This window comes from Schistocerca gregaria, chromosome 1, assembly GCF_023897955.1.
Source record: "Schistocerca gregaria isolate iqSchGreg1 chromosome 1, iqSchGreg1.2, whole genome shotgun sequence".
Taxonomy (NCBI): domain Eukaryota; kingdom Metazoa; phylum Arthropoda; class Insecta; order Orthoptera; family Acrididae; genus Schistocerca; species Schistocerca gregaria.
The window spans coordinates 1,106,170,241-1,106,192,854 of NC_064920.1; the positions used below are offsets into that span (position 1 = coordinate 1,106,170,241).

At 41.4% G+C, this 22,614-nt stretch overlaps 1 protein-coding gene across 2 annotated transcripts in view; it reads left to right on the top strand.

Moving 5' to 3' along the window:
• Positions 1 to 453: 453 nt before the first annotated feature.
• Positions 454 to 22,614, top strand: part of LOC126282979 (short-chain dehydrogenase/reductase family 9C member 7-like) — a 168,232-nt gene continuing 146,071 nt past the window's right edge. The window contains exon 1 of one of the 2 annotated variants that reach the window (XM_049982236.1): positions 454 to 613. In XM_049982236.1, coding sequence (XP_049838193.1) covers positions 597 to 613 — 17 coding nt within the window. In that variant the 5' untranslated portion in view covers positions 454 to 596. The remainder of the gene's footprint in view (positions 614 to 22,614) is intronic. The other variant, XM_049982235.1, reaches the window with a different exon arrangement.

A 22,614-nucleotide genomic window follows, 5' to 3' on the forward strand; every position in this document is an offset into this window, starting at 1 on the left:
GGCCATCTGTATCGCTGATGCACACAAGCCTCCTCACCAAGTGCTAGGTCCATGGTTCATGGTGTGACATCAATCACAATAAACAGGTCCAGGGTTCATGGGGGTAGTTATTATTATTTATAGTTTTTACATTTTGTCACTAAACCTCTAATCTGAGTTATCTAAGTAGTGTGTGTGGAATGCACTGATTCTGAACCGCCTTTTTAACTAAGGTCGTTTTAGTAATCTGTTTTAATCTCCTCGGGCAGTTTACCGTACAGTTTCACTCCTTGGTAGAAGGAGACATTGTTAGAATCTTTGACCGCTCTCTACTTTTCCGGAAACGAACCCTGGATACTCGGCTGCTCAGCCGGAAAGTAGGCGCGAGGCTTGCTGCGCGAGAAGTGGCGCTTCAGGTTGCGGGGTGACCTTGGAGGCGCGACGCAGCAGCGCGGCCCCTGGCTGGCGGATTGTGGGCCACGGGACTAGTCGTACGGGAAGCCTGTGCGCGCGCGGGCAGCTGGCAGGCTGCGGAGTGAACGAACCCGGCGGCTCTCCCCACCGCAGTTCAGCGCTCGCCACGGCGCACGGCAGGCGGCTGCAGTAGCACCGGCACCATGATCGCCTACTTGAGGTACGGCCCACACACACACTAACGGCACCTGCGGCTTACTAACAACGCCGCGTGTCACAGGTGTAACAAAACTTAAGTTTCTAGTAGCTCCTTAGTTCACACTCGGAATTTAAATTCTGACAAAGATGGAGTGCATCAAATCAAATCCGGTCAATGTTTACGCTCTCGTTTATATTACCATCGTCCGTTTCAGACTTTATAATTCATCTTCAGGAGACATATTGTTAAGCTTACTTTACACCGGCAACTTTCTGCTCCAAACCAACTACTTGTAATACATATCCAGATTACCAATCAGGAATCCATTTTGCGACACTTTATCGCTGCATGAGACTAAAAATGAGAGTGTATCCTATTTTACTATATAAATAGAGCGACCAGCCACTTTTTTTATTCGTTTTCTTTATGCCAATATGCATTTCGGGCTTGCACTCATCTTCAGCTGGAAAATTACATGTATCTTCAGTTTCTACAGTGGTACAATATCGACAGCAGTTTGGATGCTGCAGCTGGCCTGTGCAAAAGCAATGATTCCAATCATTTACTTCAATTTCGCGAGTTTAAAGTTACGCACTAACAGTTGTTCATTTTACTTACATTCTCCTCTCCTTGTTTTTTCTTGGTTTTTCTTCTTTTTTGTAGCACCACAATCACTTTTTGTCACGTATTTTACACAGGCGCCCTGCGTTATCCGCCATGTCGTCGACTGACAGTTTTGTTTACATAGAAGCAATATATCTATGGACAGAGTTATATTTTACGACAGTTTTGAGGTTCTAACTAAGCTACTATTTACTTAACATTGACTTCGGTGATAGAAGTATTCAAAGTACGTTGTATACAAAGTTTTTTTGTTACTTAGGCAGTATTGAAGATAATAAACTAACATAACACATTTATATAAAGCAGTAATTCATACATTTACAATATAACAAAGATAGAATTAAGATTTTTATGTTGTATATTATTACATGCATTTGTTGGGTTTATATCACATTATGTTATTTCTTGATTTTGCTTAGTAAGTGGTTTATAAGTAGAGTGTGAAAGTTTTTCAGAAATATTCGGTTTCGTAACTCTGTTTGGTCGTAAAGTACGTAAGTAGGGGTGCAAGTTTATGTGAATAAATTTCAATTTCTTTTAGAACGTTCATTCTTTTTCCTTTGTTGGCTAGCTGGAGAACTTGTAAGTTATGGGATATGTCTGTGACTTCATGTTCTTCTTCTGCTACATGTTGGGCAAATTTGGATTTATTTAAGTTTTCTCTTCAAATATACGAGGGTAGGAACTGAAATAGTGGCAACTATTTATTCACAGCCGATACAAAAGAGTTACATGTTTGCACCTATTACTGTCGTTCAAAGTAGTCAACAGCATTGTGTAGAACCCGTTGCCAGCGATGTGGAAGGCGTAGTATACCGTTAGCAGAGCCTGTTCTGTTGATGGCGCGAATGGACCGGTCTACCGCCTGTCGAATCTCTGGAACGGTTCTGAAGCGAATGCCACGAAGTGGTTCCTTCATCTTCGGAATCAAATCAAAGTCACAGGGACTTAAGTCCCGGGAGTATGGTGGATGCTACAGTACTTCCCAGTCCCAACAACCGAACAGAGCAGCCACAGCTTGCGCTGTATGCGCCCGCGCAGTGTCGTGCAAAATGATGGGTGGGTCGCGCAAAAAGTGTCGCAGCTTGTTTCGCAAAGCTGGTCGCAGGTGATACGATTTATGTCCTTGTGACTTTGATTTGATTCCGAAGATGAAGGAACCACTTCGTGGCATTCGCTTCAGATCCGTTCCAGAAATTCGACAGGCAATAGACCGCTCCATTCGCGCCATCAACAGAACAGACTCTCCTAACAGTATACTACGCCTTCCACATCGCTGACAACAGGTTCTACACAACGCTGGTGACCACTTTGAAGAACAGTAACAGGCGCAAACATATAACTCTTTTGCGTCAGTTGTGAATAAATAGTTGCCACTTTTTAAGTTACAACGCTCGTGTCTCAAAATTTCAAAATTACACTTTGAGGGGATTAGAAGATGTCTTGAAGGTCAAAACGTACTTGCCAAACAGGTGATATTTGTTTCAGAGAAGGGAATATGACCAAGTACTCATAGCTTCTCAAGCGTGAATTTTAGAGCCCCCGTTAACTGGACTTTTTTCCCCCTTGTTCTGATCCAAACAATCGCCTCTGGAAATTGCGTGTCCCATTTTGTTATCAACAACAGTACCGGTACATGTATTCCACTGTCAGAAGTATCTGAGAGATTTCCGCTTGTAACATCCGACTCGTCCTTCTCTGGACCAGGGTCCCTTACTTCAAACTGATACATACATCCTTCTCCATCATCTCTAAAAGTTTGTAACATCAGCACGGAATCATCCTCCATATGCACACACAAGCAGGCACCGGCACTTATAACTTCAATGTTCTGTAGCGTCGTTGGATGATGTTTCCAGACGTGAGTTCCTATCCTCATTTTGTTCCTCAAGACACCTTGTATAGCCCCTCGAGGTTTGCCGACGGAATTTTGAAACATCCTGTACATTTACTCATTTTTTGGACTTTCCATTCACAACTTCCAAGAGTAGAGCAGCCTGTTTGAGATACGAGCCGCAAAAGACCCACAGTGAAACGTCCCCTTAGAAAAATTTATACAAGACTGGTCTATGTGAAACGTCCTCTTTGAACAATTATACACGAATGTGCTTAAACTGACACACAATATTTTTAGCGCAACGCAATCTGACTTTCAAAAATCCCTACGAAAGAATGGCCCTGACTAACAATAACCTTTACGTTTCACAAATCACTTACCTCACAAAAATCTTCGTTACTCAAGCTACTGCAATACAGCGAGCGCCACTACTGCCAGCTAAATAAAAGATTCAAACTACTGAAGGCACTAACTACTGATAGGCATAGTTAGCAAATGAAAGATTTTAATAGAGAACAAACAATGTATTTACCTCACTAGTCATAATATATATAGCAGTTCATGACACTAATTCTTACAAATTTCAAAACTCCGCCATCTCTCTCCCCACGTCCACCACTGCTGGCGGCTCACCTCCAACTGCGCAACGCTACGCGCTGTTCGCATCCAGCTGCCGCTGCCCAACACTACAATGGCAGACAACAATGCAAACCAGCCACAGACTGCACACGGCACAGCCAGTGATTTTTATACAGAGCGCTACGTGGCGGCGGCGTTACCAATAAAAAAACCTAAACAGCCTACTTACAACAGAAACGGAAATATCCTGTCCCTGCAGGCTGGGAATGAGGCAGAACGAATTCTAGTTCGGATTATATGGGAGAGCAGTTTTTTTTTTTTAATTTCTTTAACCTCAGTATTTTCGTTTAACTATATTTGTTCTAATTCATCATTATGTGAACAGTGTCTTGACATAAGGTTTCCGGTTCTGTACTTACGTGGTCATTGATTGTGGAATGAAATTTACCCCAATGCAACCACCGTTAAGTCAGTGCGGAAGTCAGATAGGATCTCTTCTCGTTGCATTTACGTATGAAGCGCAGGAAGGATGACTATTTAAACACCTCCTTGCCTAGTGCAATTAATCTAATCCCGTTTTCTCAGTCGCTGTGGGAGAGACACTTAGGGTGCTGTAGCTCCCTAAAGGGATAGGTTAGTCAGCTAAGACTGGTTCTTGAAAATTTGTAAAAAGACATCCGTGGGTTTTAGCGTCTGCTATTTCAGGTTCTTCAGCATTTCCGTGATGCTATCTCGCGGATAAAACAATCTTGTGAGCAATCGTGTGACCTCCTCCGTATACGTTCAATATCACGTTTTAGTCTTATTGAGTATAGGTTCCACAATTCTGTGAAATATTCTAGGAAAGGACGCACAATGTATTTTAAACACTTTCCTTTAAAGTTTGACATTTTTTCCCCAGCGTTCTGTCACTGGTCCGAAATCTTCAATCTGCTGATGTGAACATATCATTTTACATTCCCATCAACTGTTACATCCAAGTATTTGTATGAGTTCACTGATTCCCGTAGTGACTCATAGATTTTGTAGTTATGGAACATAATTTTTCTGCACTTACATTTCCGAACATTTAAAGAAAATCTGTGGCGTGGCTTGGTAGTTTAGCATCCGGCGCGTGATTTTAAACCGTCACCCCACTCCCTCATCCAACCCCATCCCCATCAACGCGGCAAAAATTTGAAATTCTTGTTTTAGAAGCAGTTTTTCGGTAATAGTGGTTAAGTAAGCAGCGTATACTGTTAACAATTTTGAAAAGAATTTTTATAAATGGAAACAAATAAGTAAAATGCCTTTTTCTAATTGACACAATTTAATTGACTATTAATGAAGGAGTACAAATAATCAAAGACTTTCTTATTGATAGGTGACTTTAACAGGTAGCTTAGAATCTCTTCTTTCTTTTCATGCACCAAGTTTTTAAACTGCGTCATCAAAATCGGCACCTTTAGCGAAGATATTTTCGATTGGCAAAACTGTCATACTAGAGAGTCGTGTTTGATTCAAAGTGGATCTAAGATAATTTTTTTACTTTAGACAAACTCCTCTCACATAACGCTACCAAAACACACACACACACAAGGTTAAGAAAAATCTTTAGGCCAAAGTGAGATTTTTAACAGATTCGGAAAAACAATCTTAAAAATGTCCACACAAAAGACTCTTCTTATGGAATTTTGGTAGCTTTCAGAAATCTTTAGAATTTATGCAAGGATATATCTTCAAAGTTCTTCGTCATAATTGTCAACTAAACTTTTTACTATCTTCGGAAGTTCCGTTTCTAGAATTTAATCAGATTGCTTGGCTCTAGAATAACAAAATGATTGATTTACCTCCCATGGTATTTACTGTACAGACCAGTCCATGCTCTCTAACACTGATCTTCTCAGTTCCTGGAGTAAAATCAGTCTTGTCTGCAGCCTTTCTCCAGGTACCATTTCCCTCTTCCTGGTTTGTTGTTGTTGGTAGTTCTACTAATTTCCAGAGGAACGCCAATCTTATGTCCTTCGCAAATTCGAAGTGCTTCGACAAGAGGACCATTTCTCTTGCCTTTGAAGATGAGCTTTAGACCTCTCACCATAGTAACAAATATTCCGGAACTGACTCCAAGAATTTGCAGATAATTAAGAGCATGGCAGACTTCTTCTAAGGCAGTACTCCATAAACACGGAAAAACACGAAAACGAGAAACCACATACTCTAGGCAGCAGAGTTTGAGCAGCTTCTTGGTGTCTACAGATTCCAAAGAATCAAAAAATTCCTTAGTGGCATTAATACTCTTTCTGAATCACTGAAACACAGGCTTAACAACTTTGTAGTGAGCACTACACCATGTATCCGAAAGTCTCTTAAACGTAATGCCAACAGTTTCGAGGAAAATCGTCCATCCGTTGGTAGAAGCTAAGTAAAGCGTACAACATTTCTAAGGTCCCAAAAAAGTTATACTTAATTAAGACGTTGTACAAGCCTGTACTCTACACAGATTCAAAGAGTGGTTTGCATAGAGTACAAATAATTGCTTAGGTTTAAGTTCAAAAATTCTTGCTTGAATTCCATGAATGCACTCCAGCCTTTGTAGAAGCACTGTCGTACCATCATGCACGCCATATTGTTATCTGCATACCATAAGGTTTTCAAAAAAAATTTTCAACTCCTGCCCCAGAATCTATCAAGTTTCGTCGCACCCACGGAGCTGGAACACTGTGCGAACCACACGTCCCTAGCTACGCCACTGAAGCAAGTTTCACTGTTGGACTCTTTTAAAAGCTGATCAAAATTTCACTGCATATATGTGCTGCCTTTTTTCTTATAGTATTTAATTAGCGACGCTGCAACATCTACACAAGTCTCCAGTACTATTAATATTATCTGGAAGGTCATTAACACACAACATGAATAGCAAAGGTCCGACCATACTTGTTTCGGGCACGCCTGAAGTTACCTCGACTTCTGTCGGTCACTTTCCATCTGCTGCCTCTACCTAGCAACCCACTGTCGATTCACAAATTTTGTTTGATAACCCGCCTCATGGAACTTAAATTAATAATCCTTGGGATTATACTTTTCGGAAAGGGAGAAATACTGTCGTTACCGACTTTATTGACACACAGCTTTCAGGAAGTTTTGTGACAAAAGCACGAATCGGGTTCTCGCATGGCCGATGTTATCGATATTTGTGCTGCTTAGCAAGGATGATGTTATTCTGTCCATGATACCATACGATATTTGAGTTCAGAATATGTTTTAAGATTCTTCGAAGAATGGATATCACTTATATTAGCCATTACCTTTATGAGTCACTTCTGCTACCTTTCTCGTAGATGAGTATGACCTGTACTTTCTTCCAATCACTGTATACTGTTGTTCTACATCCACATGACTACTCTGAAGTTCACACTTTAAGTGCTGGAAGAGGGTTCTTCAAACCAGCTTCAGACTATTTGTCTACCGCCTAAAACAGCGCTTGGGAAAAATGAAGACTTAAATTTTTCTGTGTAAGCTGTGATTTCACTTATTTTACTATTATGATCATTTCTCCCTGTGTAGTTTGGCGACAGTAAAATGTTTTCACATTCAGAGGGGGAAGTTGGTCACTGAAATTTCGTTTAAAGATCTCGCCATAAAAAAACGCCTTTGTTTTAACGACTGCCATTCCAACTCGCTTATCATACACTACGTGATCAAAAGTATCCGGACACCCCCAAAAACATACGTTTTTCATATTAGGTGCATTGTTCTGCCACCTACTGCCAGGTACTCCATATCAGTGACCTTAGTAGTCATTAGACATCGTGAGAGAGCAGAATGGAGCGCTCCATGGAACTCACGGACTTCGAACGTGGTCAGATGATTGCGTGTCACTTGTGTCATACGTCTGTAAGAGAGATTTCCACACTCCTAAACATCCCTAGGTCCACTCTTTCCGATGTGATAGTGAAGTGGAAACGTGAAGGGACACGTACAGGCCGACCTCGTCTGTTGACCGACAGTTGAAGAGGGTCTTAATGTGTAATAGGCAGACATTTATCCAGACCATCTCACAGGAATTCTAAACTGCATCACGATCCACTGCAAGTACTATGACAGTTAGGCGGGAGATGAGAAAACTTGGATTTCATTTTCGAGCACCTGCTCGTAAGCCGCACATCAAGCCGGTAAATGCTGAACGACGCCTCGCTTGGTGTAAGGAGCGTAAACATTGAACGATTGAACAGTGGAAAAAGTTGTGTGGAGTGACGAATCACGGTATACAATGTGGCGATCCGATGGCAGGGTGTGGGTATGACGATTGCCAGGTGATCATCATCTTCCAGGGTGTGTAGTGCCAACATTAAAATTCGGAGGCGGTGGTGTTGTGGCGTGGTCGTGTTTTTCATGGAGGGGGCTGGCACCCCTTGCTGTTCTGCGCACTATCACAGCACAGGCCTGCTACATTGATGTTTTAAGCATCCTCTTGCTCCCACTGTTGAAGAGAAATTCTGGGATGGCGATTGCATCTTTCAACACGACCGAGCACCTGTTCGCAATGCACGGCCTATAGCACAATAGTTACACGACAATAACATCGCTGTAATGGACTGGTCTGCACAGAGTCCTGACCTGAATCCTACAGAACACCTTTGGGACTTTTTGGAACGCCGACTTCGTGCCAGGCTTCACCGACCGATATCGATACCTCTCCTCAGTGCGGCACTCTGTGGAGAATGGGCTGCCATTCCCCAAGAAATCTTCCCCCACCTGATTGAACGTACGCCTGCGAGAGTGGAAGCTGTCATCAAGGCTAAGGGTGGGCCAACACAATATTGAATTCCAGCACTGGCGATGGAGTGTGCGACGAACTTGTAAGTCATTTTTAGTCAGGTGTCCTGGTACTTTGGATCATATAGTGTATCTGTGACACACACTCCCCTATTTCGCGAAGATACAAAATGTGCTGCCCTTCTTTGAACTGTTTCAGTGTCCTCCGTCAACCCTATCAGGTAAGGATCTCGTACACAACAGCAGTACTCTAGCAGAGGACGAACAAGTGTAGTGTAGGCAGTCTCATAAGTAGACCTGCTGCATCTGAGTGTTCGATAAATAAGACGTAGCCTTTGCTTTGCCCTTCCCACGACACTATGTGACTGTTCCAACTTAATTGGTTGTAATTCTGATTCCTAGGTATCAAGTCGAATTGAGAGCCTTTAGATTTGTGTGATGTATCATATAATCGAAATTTAAGGGATTTATTTTTGTACTCATGTGAATGACCTCACACTATTCGTTATTAAGAGACAATTGCCACTTTTCACACTACTCACGTATCGTGTATAAGTCATTTTGCAACTGGTTTTGATCTTTGGTCTTTACTAGCCGGTAAGTGAGAGCATAATCCGCAAACAATCTAAGAGGGTTGCTCAGGTTATCTTCTAAATGGCTTACGTAGATTAGGAACAGCAGAGGGCCTATAACGCTTCCTTGGGGAACGCCGTTTATCACTTCTGTTTTACTCGATGACTTTCCGTCATTTACTACGAACTGTGACCTCTCTGACAGGAAATTAAGAATCCAGTTATATAACTGAGACGATATTCCATACGCACGCAGTTTGATTGTAAGTCTCTTGTGAGGAACGGTGTCAAAAGCCTTCTGGGAATCTAGGAATATTGAATCAATTTGAGGTCTCCTGCCGATGACACTCATCACTTCGTGCGAATAAACAGCTTGCTGTGTTCCACGAAAACAGTATTTCCTGAATCCGAGCTGACTGTGTGTCAACCGGCCGTTGCCTTCGACGTAATTCATGATGTTCGAACACAGTATATCAGTATACGTTCCACAATTCTACTGCAAATCAACATTAGCGGTATGGGTCTGTAATTCAGCGCATTACTCCTATCTCCTTTCTTGCGTATTGTGTGACTTGTGCAACTTTCCAGTGTTTTGGTACGGATTTTCCGTCGAGCGAGCGGTTGTATATCACTGCTAAGTATGGGGCTACTGTATCAGCATGCTCTGCATGCTATTTTGCCTGAAAGACTTGCCTTTCTTAAAGGCTTTAAGCTGCTTCGCTACACCGAGGATATGCATTTTTAAACTGCTCACGTTAGCAGTTGTTCTCGATTCGAATTTTGGAATATTTGCTTCGGTTCGTTGGTGAAGGAATTTGTGAAAACCGTCTTCAACGACTTTGCTTTAGTGGCGCTCTCATCGGTAATATTAGCATTGGTATCACGGACTGAAGGTATTTATTGTGCCTTGCCGCTGGTGTACTTTACACATGACCAGGATCTCCTTGGATTTTTTGTCAGATTTAGAGAAAGGGGTTCATTGTGGAAACTATTAAAAGCATCGCACATTGAAGTCCGCAATAAGTCCTGGAGATTATGTGTTCTTTTGAACATAATATGCTTTTCTCGTTGCTTCTGCAATAATGTTCTCATCTGTTTTGCGTACTGTGTGGCATCAGCTCCATCTTTTATTAATTTATTTTGGATAAATCTCTCAACTGCCTCAGATGCTTTTCGTTTAACTTAAGTCATATCTCATCTACACTTACATGATTGAGAAGGAATGGAGACTGTCTCTTAGGGAGGCGTCAATGGAATTTTTATGTGCTTTTTAAAATAAATATATTTTGCGTTTACTTTGGTGGATTTGGATGTAGTTGTGGGTACTCTCGCTACAAGCGTTTCGCAGTAAATTATGGTTAGTAATTTTTGATAACATTTCTCGAAGAGAATAGCGGTTTTTTTAGTACTTTAAATGAACACAAATAGTCTCGACGGTAAGAAACCATAATTTTTGCGGTTATCGGTTTCGGACAGTACTGATCGCCTTCAGGCGTCATACCGTGTTGGCAGGCGGTGACTGTGAACGGACAGTTGACGATCGTGGAGTTCGCAACGCCTGTTCCGTTCACCGCCACCGCCTGTCAACATGGTATGGGGTCTGAAGATGGTTAGTAAGTGACCGAAACTTGTAAACACAAAAATAGTGGTGTTTTGCGGTCGAGACTTCTTCAGTTTAAATCATGGTTAATACAGGGATCCATGGCACACAGAGACAAGACGGAGGCTAACTGTTGCATCATTACCGTAGACCGTCAACAGTAGCAGAGCGTTCCAGTTAGACTGTCGTAACGCTCCATGATTCTGCCCAGGGCACACTTACGATGTCAGAGCGACACAAGGCCGCATGCGACACCAAGCTGACAGGGCCAACACAGGAGCCCAAATGCAAAATTTTTGCCCATGGTGTATCATAATAGGTAGATAAAATGAAAATGGGACAACGTATACGATTACAGAAGCGAGATGAATGGGAATATGGACTTCAGCACCAAACGTTAGATGTGGATAGTATAAACGTATCTGATATGTAAAATTGATGATAACTGGGTCCACAGCCCTCGTGAAACTTTGAAATGAAATCGTTCCGCTTTTGGCTGATGAAACTATATTTATTGCCACTTCAATTTTGACATGTGGTCATTTTTAATCATACTAAAAACAATCAGTTGTCAAATATAATACACGTAATTATGAAACTGACAAACGCTGAAAGCGAAAATTTTAAATCTATTTACATGGTATGTTGTAATACACTCAATAATATAAAGCTGTGACATGCAGTTGCATGAGATATTGTGAATTTATCTGCTGTTCCGTATGGGGTTGGTGAAATAATGATGCAAACACTGAAGTTTAAATTACATGTAGTAGGTACGGTAGCTGGGTCACAAAGGCGCAAAGATGTAGATATACAAGGAGATGAGCTATGGAGTCCAAAGATATATATGGAGTCGATATCATGCGATTTGTGAAATATTTATGTAGAAAAGAGAAAATTGACGGAAATATGTGTGCAATAAGAACAAAATTTACAAATGAGACTGTTAATACAGAATAAAAGTAGCTAAAAAAGATTAAGGGAGTATCAGGTCAAACGTCCAAAAATATAAATACAGAAGAATACAACTTAGCGGTGCGTATACGTAAAACGAGCGCAAGAAACACATAAATATGGGAAACTTGTCAATTAGTAATAAGCGTAGCAGGGTCTACAATATTTACCATGCTTAACACTAGATTATAAGATGTGTCTGAAGCAGGCCAGGAATTTCGTATTTTTAGGGTCAGTCTGTTCATTCCAAAACGTATTCTGACTGGTCTCGAAATGTCCTATAATTTTCGATCTCTTTTCGATAGTCAAGTTCTCTTTCTTTTCCTACTATATGAAGAACGTCTAAAGAACTTTCAACGTTATCTAATTTGTGTGTCGCGCCAATATGGTTCGCACAGGATGATACAAAGGATGATTTACAATTATCACTGATGTGAATGTGTTCTCTAAAACGGATGTTAAAACTTCTACCAGTTTGGCCTACATAAGGAATTATCGCATCCTCCGCATGTGATTTTATGAATTCCTGTTTGTGTGTAAGGTTCATTGTGTTGGATACTGTGACGTATGAACAGACCTAACGTGTTGTCAGTGTGGAAGGCTGTTCCTACTTTGGTGTTACGAACTTTTGGGATTCAATCTCCATCTAATTGCGCTCAAATTTCACCCAAGGTCTACCTTAACAACAAATACAATACTGCTACAGCACATCACATGTTATAATTTACTGTACACACGTACTTGCTAAAGGTGATTTTCGACTTGTCTGTTTCACATTTGGAGACAAAACTGCATTTCGTCTGTGCACCGAGTTACGAAGTCCATCAAATTGAAACAGCAGCGCGTCACCTCGTAAATCTTGACAAGACTGTACGACTATAATTAACTGCTCCAGTTCTTAAGCCGTTCCAACGGTAGTGCATATAATGAACAACTGTACGAATTATGCATGACTTTATTAACAGAACATATTTCTTTCGTATCACAATTAAATCTGTAATCTTGATCACCTTAAGCTCCATAGCTGATTCACGTTAAGATGAATTAGAACAACCACAATTTATCAACGTACAATTCTTTCGTTGCGGCTGTTTTTTTTTTTCAGTGAATATCATCAGGTGCCACAGCTAAAAGTGTTCTATGAAGATTAGTTACACACCTTGTTGGCAGAGTCACCTAATGTTAATTGAACTAAACCGGCCGTGACGTAATAAATGTCCATTGACATAGTTGTGATGGTTCTAACTCATGTTGACACAAATTTGCGTTTTCGTTTTCAGGCGTATTCATGAAGTTTAATAATATTAGTCAATTTTCAACCACTTCCAAGTCAAACTTTCTAAAACATCACTACTTACTGGTGAGTTTTCTTCTCTTGTAACGTACAACTTACACAGTTAAACACTCTCTTTTTACTACTGACCTGTTACAGTTTATAACAATGGTGTAGCCAAAACTGTAGTTAGGTTTCGATTGCTTAGTAATAGCGACCTGTGTTACACTTAGTAACCATGGTTTTGGGTCAAAATTTTATATATAGGCACGGATTATTTAGTAAGCATTATGTGAGGATGACTGTTAGTCAGCAGAAACCAGAAATTAGCAAGCTAAAATTTTATTTTTTCTTGCGATCAATACTTTTAAAATTAAAAAAAAAAACATATAGATCGTCGTATTTCCTTCAATAGACGATTCCAGGTTATACGAATAGTGTCTTACGTTTAACACGTCAGAAGAAAATTGGATGATATTTTTCTTAAACTTCTGTCAAACTCTTCCATTGTGAAGTGAAATATTTTGTAAATTATAGCACTAGAAGTTTCCATTATTAAACTACAAAACAATCAGAAATTTTATAATTTCATTTCTTCCATCCAGTTTAACAAACAGCACGTTATTATTGTACCTAGAACACTACAGTAGGTCTAGCTCCTTCTGCTTTCACAAAAAGCTTTTAAAGATCTCAGAAATTACCTTAATTCCAAATTAATTGTTTCTCCTTTTAATATTTAGCACTGGAATAAGAAAGAAATTATTTCTGTTACAAAGGATTGTCTATGTAGTACTTATTTTAAAAGAGTACTTATTTTAGATTTAGATTTATTTTGAATGATCTTCCCAAGAGCCCAAAGAAAGGCTGCCTGAGGGAATGTTAACTTGAGTTTTATTTCTTACATTCCGTGACCTACTCCCTTTAATTTTCTTGCACCTTTACCGCTGGTACAGCTGTTCCTTTCTTCTTTGCCATACCAGCCTTCCTTTGTATAATGTTGTTCTCTTTTAGTATACGAAACATTGTTTACTGACTATTTATCATCGCTTGACGGATTTGTCATATCAAAGTGAATTAGCTAAGTGCGTTGACTGAGACATCTCGCAGGGTCATCAGCTCTCTCAAGCTTTTTTTTTCCATCCCTTATTGCTGGGTATTTGCTTCCCTTATAGGGGTTATTTAATGTGAGAGTTTCCTTAAAGAAGTTGCATCTAATGTGTTGTTTATTAGGAGTGATTTCATTGTGTCCAAGGTGCGTCGTCAGCAATGTCTCAGCTGCCAGCGAGTACAATGCGCTCCGACACGCCCGCAGGAATTACAGACCTCACACGTGCGCAGGTGTTCGGCGTGGATTAATCGACTGTGCGTTCGATGCCACTGTGGAAGCCGGAATACGCCCATTGCACACCCTTCGTTAACACTGGATAATGGCAAATTCATTAGTATTAATATTCAAGGCGTCAGTAAAAATTTCATTTATTCGTGACTCATTATAAAAGGCACAATCGCTATGTTTACGATCATAAATATCGCTGTGAATGTTTCACCAGCGATAGCAATACGGCCCACCCTGAGCAAACAATGACACAAGAATTACTGTACATACAAATGAAACATTTTGCTTAAAATTATACTTACGTCTACGAAATTCATGGACATTTGGAGAGGTGGCACGCCCGACGGTAAACGGTCACGATGTTCCCAATTACTAAATTGTGGAAATGTTAGTTCGAATCCTGGTGTAAGGAAAAAAATATTTTGCAAGAAGGAAGAGGGAAGATGGAAATATACTTTTCGCAATTACCAGATTGCGCAAAATGATCTGAGTTAAATTCCAAAATCCTCCCCCAGTGAATGAAGAAATGTGACAATTTTGATAGCACCCATGGCATCAAAATAGGGGTCAGCATTCAAATACTGGTGTCTGTAGGAAGTATAAATTTACAGAAACCAGTATTTTGACCGGAACCGAGGTTGGAATCTTCTTACACGTCGATCACGGGCCTGAAGATGGCGTAGTAAATCGCCGAAACTTGTCTCCAAATAAAATAAGTTAGGAAATTAGACGGCTAAAAGGTGTTTGATTTCACATCCTGTATCTAAGATTAGGTTCCTTTTAGGTTCCGTAAAGGGTGATCTTGGTTCGACTGAGGAGGGTGGCTACTGTATTCCTTGCACTTGTGGCGTGTCATATACTGGTCAGATTATCAGGATCGTGGAGGATCAGTGTGCTGACCATAAGCGTCACACGCTTACGACAGCCAAGAAAATCTGCTACTGAAGAACATTGTCTTGGCACTGGGCACCGTATGGAATCTGCTATGGAGATTCTGGCATGCACTTCCAGCTACTGGGACAGTGTTGTTAAGGAAACACGAGAAACTAAATTAGCGAGTAACTTCATAAATAGAGGTTTTTGCTTAAATTCTGCTTGGAGTTTAGATCTCTCCCTTGTTAAAAACAGAGGGACTGATTCGATGCAACCTAATCGGTCGGTTACTAATTTTCATCAATAATTCCTGACGCCGTTTATCTTTGATTTTGTGGTGGTGCTAGTGTTCGCAGTGTGTGTGTGTGTGTGTGTGTGTGTGTGTGTGTGTATGTGTGCGTGTGAGTGTGTCTGTGTGGGTGTGTTATTTTCCGCAACTGATCTGCAAACCGAGGTTTTAAATTCTCTTGCACAACACTTTCTTGCTGCGTTTTACCTTAAAATATGACAGGGTGCGCACCTGTCGGAATCGGTGCATTTCCGCAAGTTATTTACTATTAGCGCATTGTCAGATCAACAAGTATGATTGCAAAACACTAACACGAGCTATCTACGGAAAGATGGAAGCTTAGGTTCCAGTGTAACACAAGAATATGCGAAGCAGAACTAACCATTACGACATATCTTAGGAGACAGATCGAAGAAAGGAAAACCTTAAAAACCTACACTGATACCACTTGCATATTTAGAAAACGTTTCTGAGAATATTGACTGGAATTCACTCAGATACAGAAGTTAACATGGACAAAATAGAAGGAGCAAAAGCCCTCTCATAATTTGGACAAAATCCTGACTGTAGTTATAAGAATGATGATCAGGAAAAGGAGGTGAAAAGCGAGAAGTGAATTATACAGGGTTTCATTGTACCTCATATGTTATTCAGTGTACATTTACATGCACACTCTGCAAAACACTGAAGTGCATAGCAGAGGATACTTCCCGCGATACAAGTTGTTACCGATTCTTTCCGTTACCTTCTCGTACACAGCACGGAAAGGACTGCTTAAACGCCAGTGTGAGCTTTAATCTAGTCTAACCTTGTCTTTGTGATCCCTGCGGGGCGATACGCAGCGCATTGTAGTAATTTTCCATCACTTACCGGAACGGAGAATGTCTTGAAAATAGGTTAAAGATGAGAATCGAGAAGAGAAAAAAAGGGGAGGGGTAATGGAGTAATGGAGTGTAGTTGAATTAAATCAGGTCTTGCTGAGGCAATTAGAGTAGTAAATAGGGCACTGAACTTTCTGGATACGTTTTGCTATTTGGGCAAGAAAATAACTGACGGTGACCGACATAAGAGAGAATATAAAATGCATACTCGTAGTGGCAAGAAATTGATTTCCAAAATGTTAAATACGTTAACATAAAATATATCTCTTCAAGTCTTTTCTTAAAGTATTTGTCTGGAATTTATCCTTATACGGGATTGAAACACGCACGGCAAGCAGCACAGGCAAGGATGGAATAGGAGCTTTTGAGGTATAATGTTTCAGAACCATGACAAACGCTACGCTCGACAAACTAAAGAAGATGTTGTAAGGTCACACACCAGTTTTTGATTAATGTTCGTTCTTGAATACAGACTTTTTTTTAGTTTGCTGTCGGATTGGCATCGGACTTATCTCAGCAGCATTGTCGGTTAGTTTTACTCCCAAAGTACACGAATCATTGTACTGCAGTTCATAACTGCGTGTCACACAATTAATTCAGTAACAAAAATCATTAGTAATGTCTCTTGGAAACAAAACAGTTCGTACTAGACACAGTATCGATTATACATTAAATTCACAGAAAACCTCTCCACAATGTCTAGAGTACATGACAATTCACACGATTCCACAATTCCACTCAGGTCAACCATTGCCTTGCTAATTCACTCTCGTCACTGTAAAATATCATATGTAGTGAACCGACGTTATTCGTCCTTTCTTCTTTGCACGTCCGGATACCGCTCTTCGTGTTCTAGCAGCGCGAATATTATTCGTGCACGTCTAGCTGTTTCTGTTTGTGTCGATCATGTGGCTACATACAGTACGTTGCGAAGATCTCTTTGCACTACCCAGTGCACTACATTTTACTCGTCATTCTGCAAGTCTTTATATTAATTTCTTTCGCGATTTTTCTCTGACAACTCGCTATACATCCCATTACGCTTTCGATTAATATAGTGGAAGCTACATATAGAGAATAATAAATCTTCCTGTTTGCTTCTAGACCAATATTTATCGAAAAGCAGGTTTTCAAACTCAGAATATGTCAAAAAATATGTTTCAACTGGTTCTAAGCACTGCGGGACGTAACATCTGAGGTCATCAGTCCCATAGACTTAGAACTACTAAAACCTAACTAACCAAAGCACATCACACACATCCATGCCCGAGGTAGGATTCGAACCGGCGAACGCAGCAGCCTCGTGATTCCAGACTGAAGCGTCTAGAACCGCTCGGCCACAGCGGCGGGCTCAGAGTATGTCAAACGATCTTTTTCCAAAACTGTACTCCTGTTGTATATTTTGTTGACGATAAAGCAGTTTTTGTCCTGTCGTCCCGTAGTTTTAATAATAACTTTGCAAAATTCTTTTGTGTATATCTCATTTGAGAAGTTCTGCCGGATGTCTGCCAGCCGAACCTCCTTCTAGACGTAATTTATTGTTTACTGCTCGTTCCACGCATTTTCCCATCGTCTGTCGTACTTCTTGTACTACTTTGCTAACAGTGTCTACTTTCTGTTCCAACTGCTCTACGCATGTTGTGACCTCCTTTTCTTCTGCTACCGCCTGCTGTATTTCTCGCACTACTTGGCTAGTGGCGTCTGCTTTCTGTTCTATCTACGCGCGTGACCTTGATTTGCTTCTACGTATTTACCTGCCAACCCAACCTCCTTCCAGACATAACTTATTATTTACTGCTCGTTCTACGTCTTTTTCTATCGTCTATCACACTTCTTGTACTACTTTGCTAGCTGTGTCTCCTACGAGGGTTGTGGCCTCCTTTTGCTTCTGCTACCGTCTGCTGTATTTTTCCCACTACTTGGCTAACGGTGTCTTCTTTCTATTCTATCTGCGCTAGGCATGATGTGACCTTCATTTGCTTCTGCGCATTTTCCTCCTCTGGGCCTCTACATTGTCTGCTGTCTTCAGTATCGTTTCGTATTGTTTTACTTTTTTCCCTCTGATTTCCTATATTACCGTTTCTTGCTTCACTATCAAGGATTTTATTTAATCATTAGTTTTCTGATGTGTTTTTCTCCCGATTTTGTTTCCTCATTACTCCTATTTCCCTTGTTCCGAACATTTCCTCGAAGCTCAGACTTTGTTTTCCCTGACTTTCCTTAACTGTTTAAACTTCCAATTTCACCGCCATTTTTAATTCTTTAATTTTTTTCCCTCCTCTGTTGTCTGGCAATTTTATTTCTTCCGTCTTATTAGCTTGCCTATAGAATCTTTTCATCGTTTGGTAGAAGTTCACTTCTGTGGCAATATTTGTTTACAATTAAATTGGCTTTTGGATAAGTTATGCCTTGAGAAAACCCAGTTTTTTTTCTTTTCTACCCATACATGGTCCGCTGAAGTCTCAGTTTTATCAATGAGATGTTTTTAATCGTTTTCTCTTAGGAAGTAGAAAAAACTTTCATTTTAATGACTGTACACACAGAATTTCAGTTTTTAAGCAAAGTATTCAGGAACTTTAAACAGCAACTTTTTATATTAATTTTTAACGGATGCGTTGGCTTCTGTGGCTTTCTGTACTTTCTATTATAGCTGTTCTCCTTTTCTATACGGTATCTGTAACCACAAACAACTTAATAAAGAAAAGTAATTTACATCGAATTTACGACTACATATGTTAGATTGTTGTGGTTTACATTATACACTGAGGCGCCAAAGAAACTGGTATAGGCATGCATATTCAAATACAGAGATATGTAAACAGGCAGAATACAGCGCTGCAGCCAGTAACGCCTCTATAAGACAATAAGTGTCTGGTGCAGTTGTTAGATCGCTTACTGCGAATACAATGGCAGGTTATCAAGATTTAAGTGAGCCTGAAAGTGGTGTCATAGTCGGCGCACGAGTGATGGCACACAGAATCTCTGAGGTAGCGATGAAGTGGGGATTTTCCCGTACGACCATTTCACGAGTGTAGTGTACGGTGAATATCAGGAATTCGGTAAAACATCAAGTCTCCGACATCTCTGCGGCTGGAGAAAGATGCTGCAAAAATGGAACAAACGACAACTCAGGAGATTCGTTCAACGTAACAGAAGTGCAACCCTTCCGCAAATAGATGCAGATTTCAATGCAGGGTCATAAACAAGTATCGGCGTGCGAACCATTTAACAATACATCATCGATATGTGCTTTCAGAGCCAAAGACCACTCGTGTACCCTTGATGACTGCAAGACACAAATCTTTACGCTTTTCCTGAGCCCCTCAACAACGACGTTGGACTGTGATGACTGGAAGCATGTTGCCTGACACGCCTAGATACGACTCTGACAGGTGACACGTGCGTAAGCATCCTGTCTGATCACCTGCATCCATTCATATCCATTGTGCATTCCGACGGACTTGGGCAATTACAGCAGGACAATGCGACATCCCACATGTCCATAATTTGTACAGAGCGGCCCGAAAACTTGGAAGTCACTAGGGCAATGTCTGCACCGCACGGTGCAGGGTCCAGAATCTCCCAGTGAAATTCCCGGAGCTTTTCGGCAGTTCTGATTGCAACACGTGGTCTCGCATTTCAGTGGAGCAGAATCACCTTTCCCACGTCGAAAATCCCTCGATGCCTTCGCTTGGTGGCAGTCCTCAGATGTGACAGTGTGGAACAGTAACTGTAGGCATTGGTTGCACCTTGTGGCATGAAATCCAGCAGAAGCGGTGCACGGCTGTTGCGGAAGTCTGTTAACATCACTTTCAGAACAGCTGGTGGTGAATGGAACTTTTTCGTCACAGGCGAACCCGGATATTTCCACACCATGCTCAACTGCTTGGATTCTGGCATGAAATACAGTATCACATTTCATCACCAGTTTCACACACACACACAATCTTTTCACGTGTAGTAGTAGTACATTGAAGAGCCAAAGAAACCGGTACACCTGGCTAATATCGTGTAGGGCCGCCGTGAGCCCGCAGAAGTGCCGCAACATGACGTGGCATGTACACAACTAATTTATGAAGTAGTGCTGGAACCAACTGACATCATGAATCTTACAGGGCTATCCATAAATCCGAAAGAGTACGAGGGATTGCAGATCTCTTCAGAACAGCACTTTCCAAGGCATCCTAGATATGCTCAATAAAGTTCCTGTCTGGGAAGTTTGGTGGACAATGGAAGTGTTTAAGCTCGGAAGAGTGTTCCTGGAACCAGTCTGTAGAATTCTGGATGTGTGGGGTGTCGCATTGTCCTAGTGGAAATGCCAAAGTCTGTCGGAATTCAAAATGGACATGAATGGATGCAGGTGATCAGACAGGATGTTTACGTACGTGTTACCTGTCAGTTGTATGTAGATGCATCAGGAGGCGCGTATCATTCCAGCTACGCACGCCCCTCACCATTATAGAGCCTCCACCAGCTTTAACAGTTCCCTGCTGGCATGCGCGGTCCATGGATTCATGAGGTAGTCTCCATACCCCTACACGTCCGTCCGCTCGACACAATGTGAAACGAGACTCGTCTGACCAGGGAACATGTTTCCAGTCATCAACTGCCAATGTTGGTGCTGATGGGCCCAGGCGAGATTTAAAGCTATATGTCTTGCAGTCATCAAGGGTACACAAGTAGGCCCTGGGCTCCAAAAACCCATATGGATGCTGTTTCGTTGAATGGTTCGCACGCTGACGCTTGAGGACGGCCCAGCATGGAGCAATTTGCGGAAGGATTGCATTTCTGTCACGTTGAACGATTCTCTTCAATCGTCGTTGGTCCCATTCTTGCAGGATCTTTTTCCGGCCTCAGCGATGTCGGAGATTTGATGTTTTACCGGATTCCTGATATTCACGATACACTCCTGAAACGATTGTACTGGAAAATCTCCTCTTCATCGCTACCTAGGAGATGCTGCGTCCCGTCGCTCATGCGCCGACTATGACACCACGTTCAAACTCACTTACATCTTGATAACCTGCCGTTGTAGCAGCAGTAACCGATCAAACAACTGCGTCGGACACTTGTCTTACATAAGCGTTGCCAACCGCAGCTCCGTATTCCGCCCGTATACATATGTCTTTATTTGAATACACGTGCCAACACAAGTCTCTTCGGAGCTTAAGTGTACCTGTATATCAGTAAATGGTCACCTCTGGCGGAATTATCTTCAAAAATAATTTGCTGTTGCACTCATGATACAAAAGGATCTCTAATTTATAGGCGCAATATAGACTGCAATGATACCACTACCGTTTGTCACTGAAGCCGATACATGTGAAATTATTAACAATCAAATTGGTGCCACCACCATGTTGTCCTCTACATCAAGTCATCACATTCGGCAGATGGCACTACAGTTCCTATCTGCGTGTATAGCAGGGTTTCTCAAAAAAAGCTTGGCAGAGCGCTGGTGTTCTTCTGCAAGGAGTGAATAAATGCTTCGCGAAAAACTATTAGTAACATGTTGAAGATACTAATTATTTAAAAAAAATTATGTTATGATATTTGTGTTTTAATTATGATTTCAAATTGAAATTATCACTGAATAACACAAGCTTTCTTCATTTTTTAAAAGTTGAGTTAGTCATAAAAAGAATAATCGTGGCCCATCAAAGTACACACATCAAAAAAAGGTTTGCATCACCTCGGTTCCCAGAAATCCGGAATCTGTACAAAAAACTGGAATAGAGATCAACAAAAACATCTTCCCACCCTTCTTTTGCTTATGAAAACTGCGCCTTTCATATTGTACCACCATACAGAGTGACCTTCAGAGGTGGTGGTCCAGATTGCTGTACACACCGGTACCTCCAATATCCAGCAGCACGTCCTCTTGCATTGATGCATGCCTGTATTCGTTGTGGCATACTAACCACAAGTTCACCAAGGCTCTGTTGATCCAGACTGTCCCACTCCTCAACGGAGACTTGTAGTAGATCCCTCAGAGTGGTTGGTAGGTCACATCGTCCATAAACAGCCCTTTCAGTCTATCCCAGGCATGTTCGATATGGTTCATGTCTGGAGAACACGATGGCCGCTCTAGTAAGGCGATGTCGTTGTCCTGAAGGAAGTCATTCACAAGACATGCACGATGGGGGAGCGAATTGTCGTCCATGATGACGAATGCCTCGCCAATATGCTGCCGGTATAGTTGCGCTATCGGAAGGAGGATGGCATTCACGTGTCGTACAGCCGTTACGGCGCCTTCCATGACCACCAGCTGCGTACGTCGGCCCCACATAATGCCACCGCAAAACAGCAGGGAACCTCCATCTTGCTGCACTCGCTGGACAGTGTGTCTAAGGCGTTCAGCCTGATCGGGTTGCCTCCAAAACCGTCTCCAACGATTGTCAGGTTGGAAGCATATGTGACACTCATCGCTGAAGAGAACGTTATGCCAT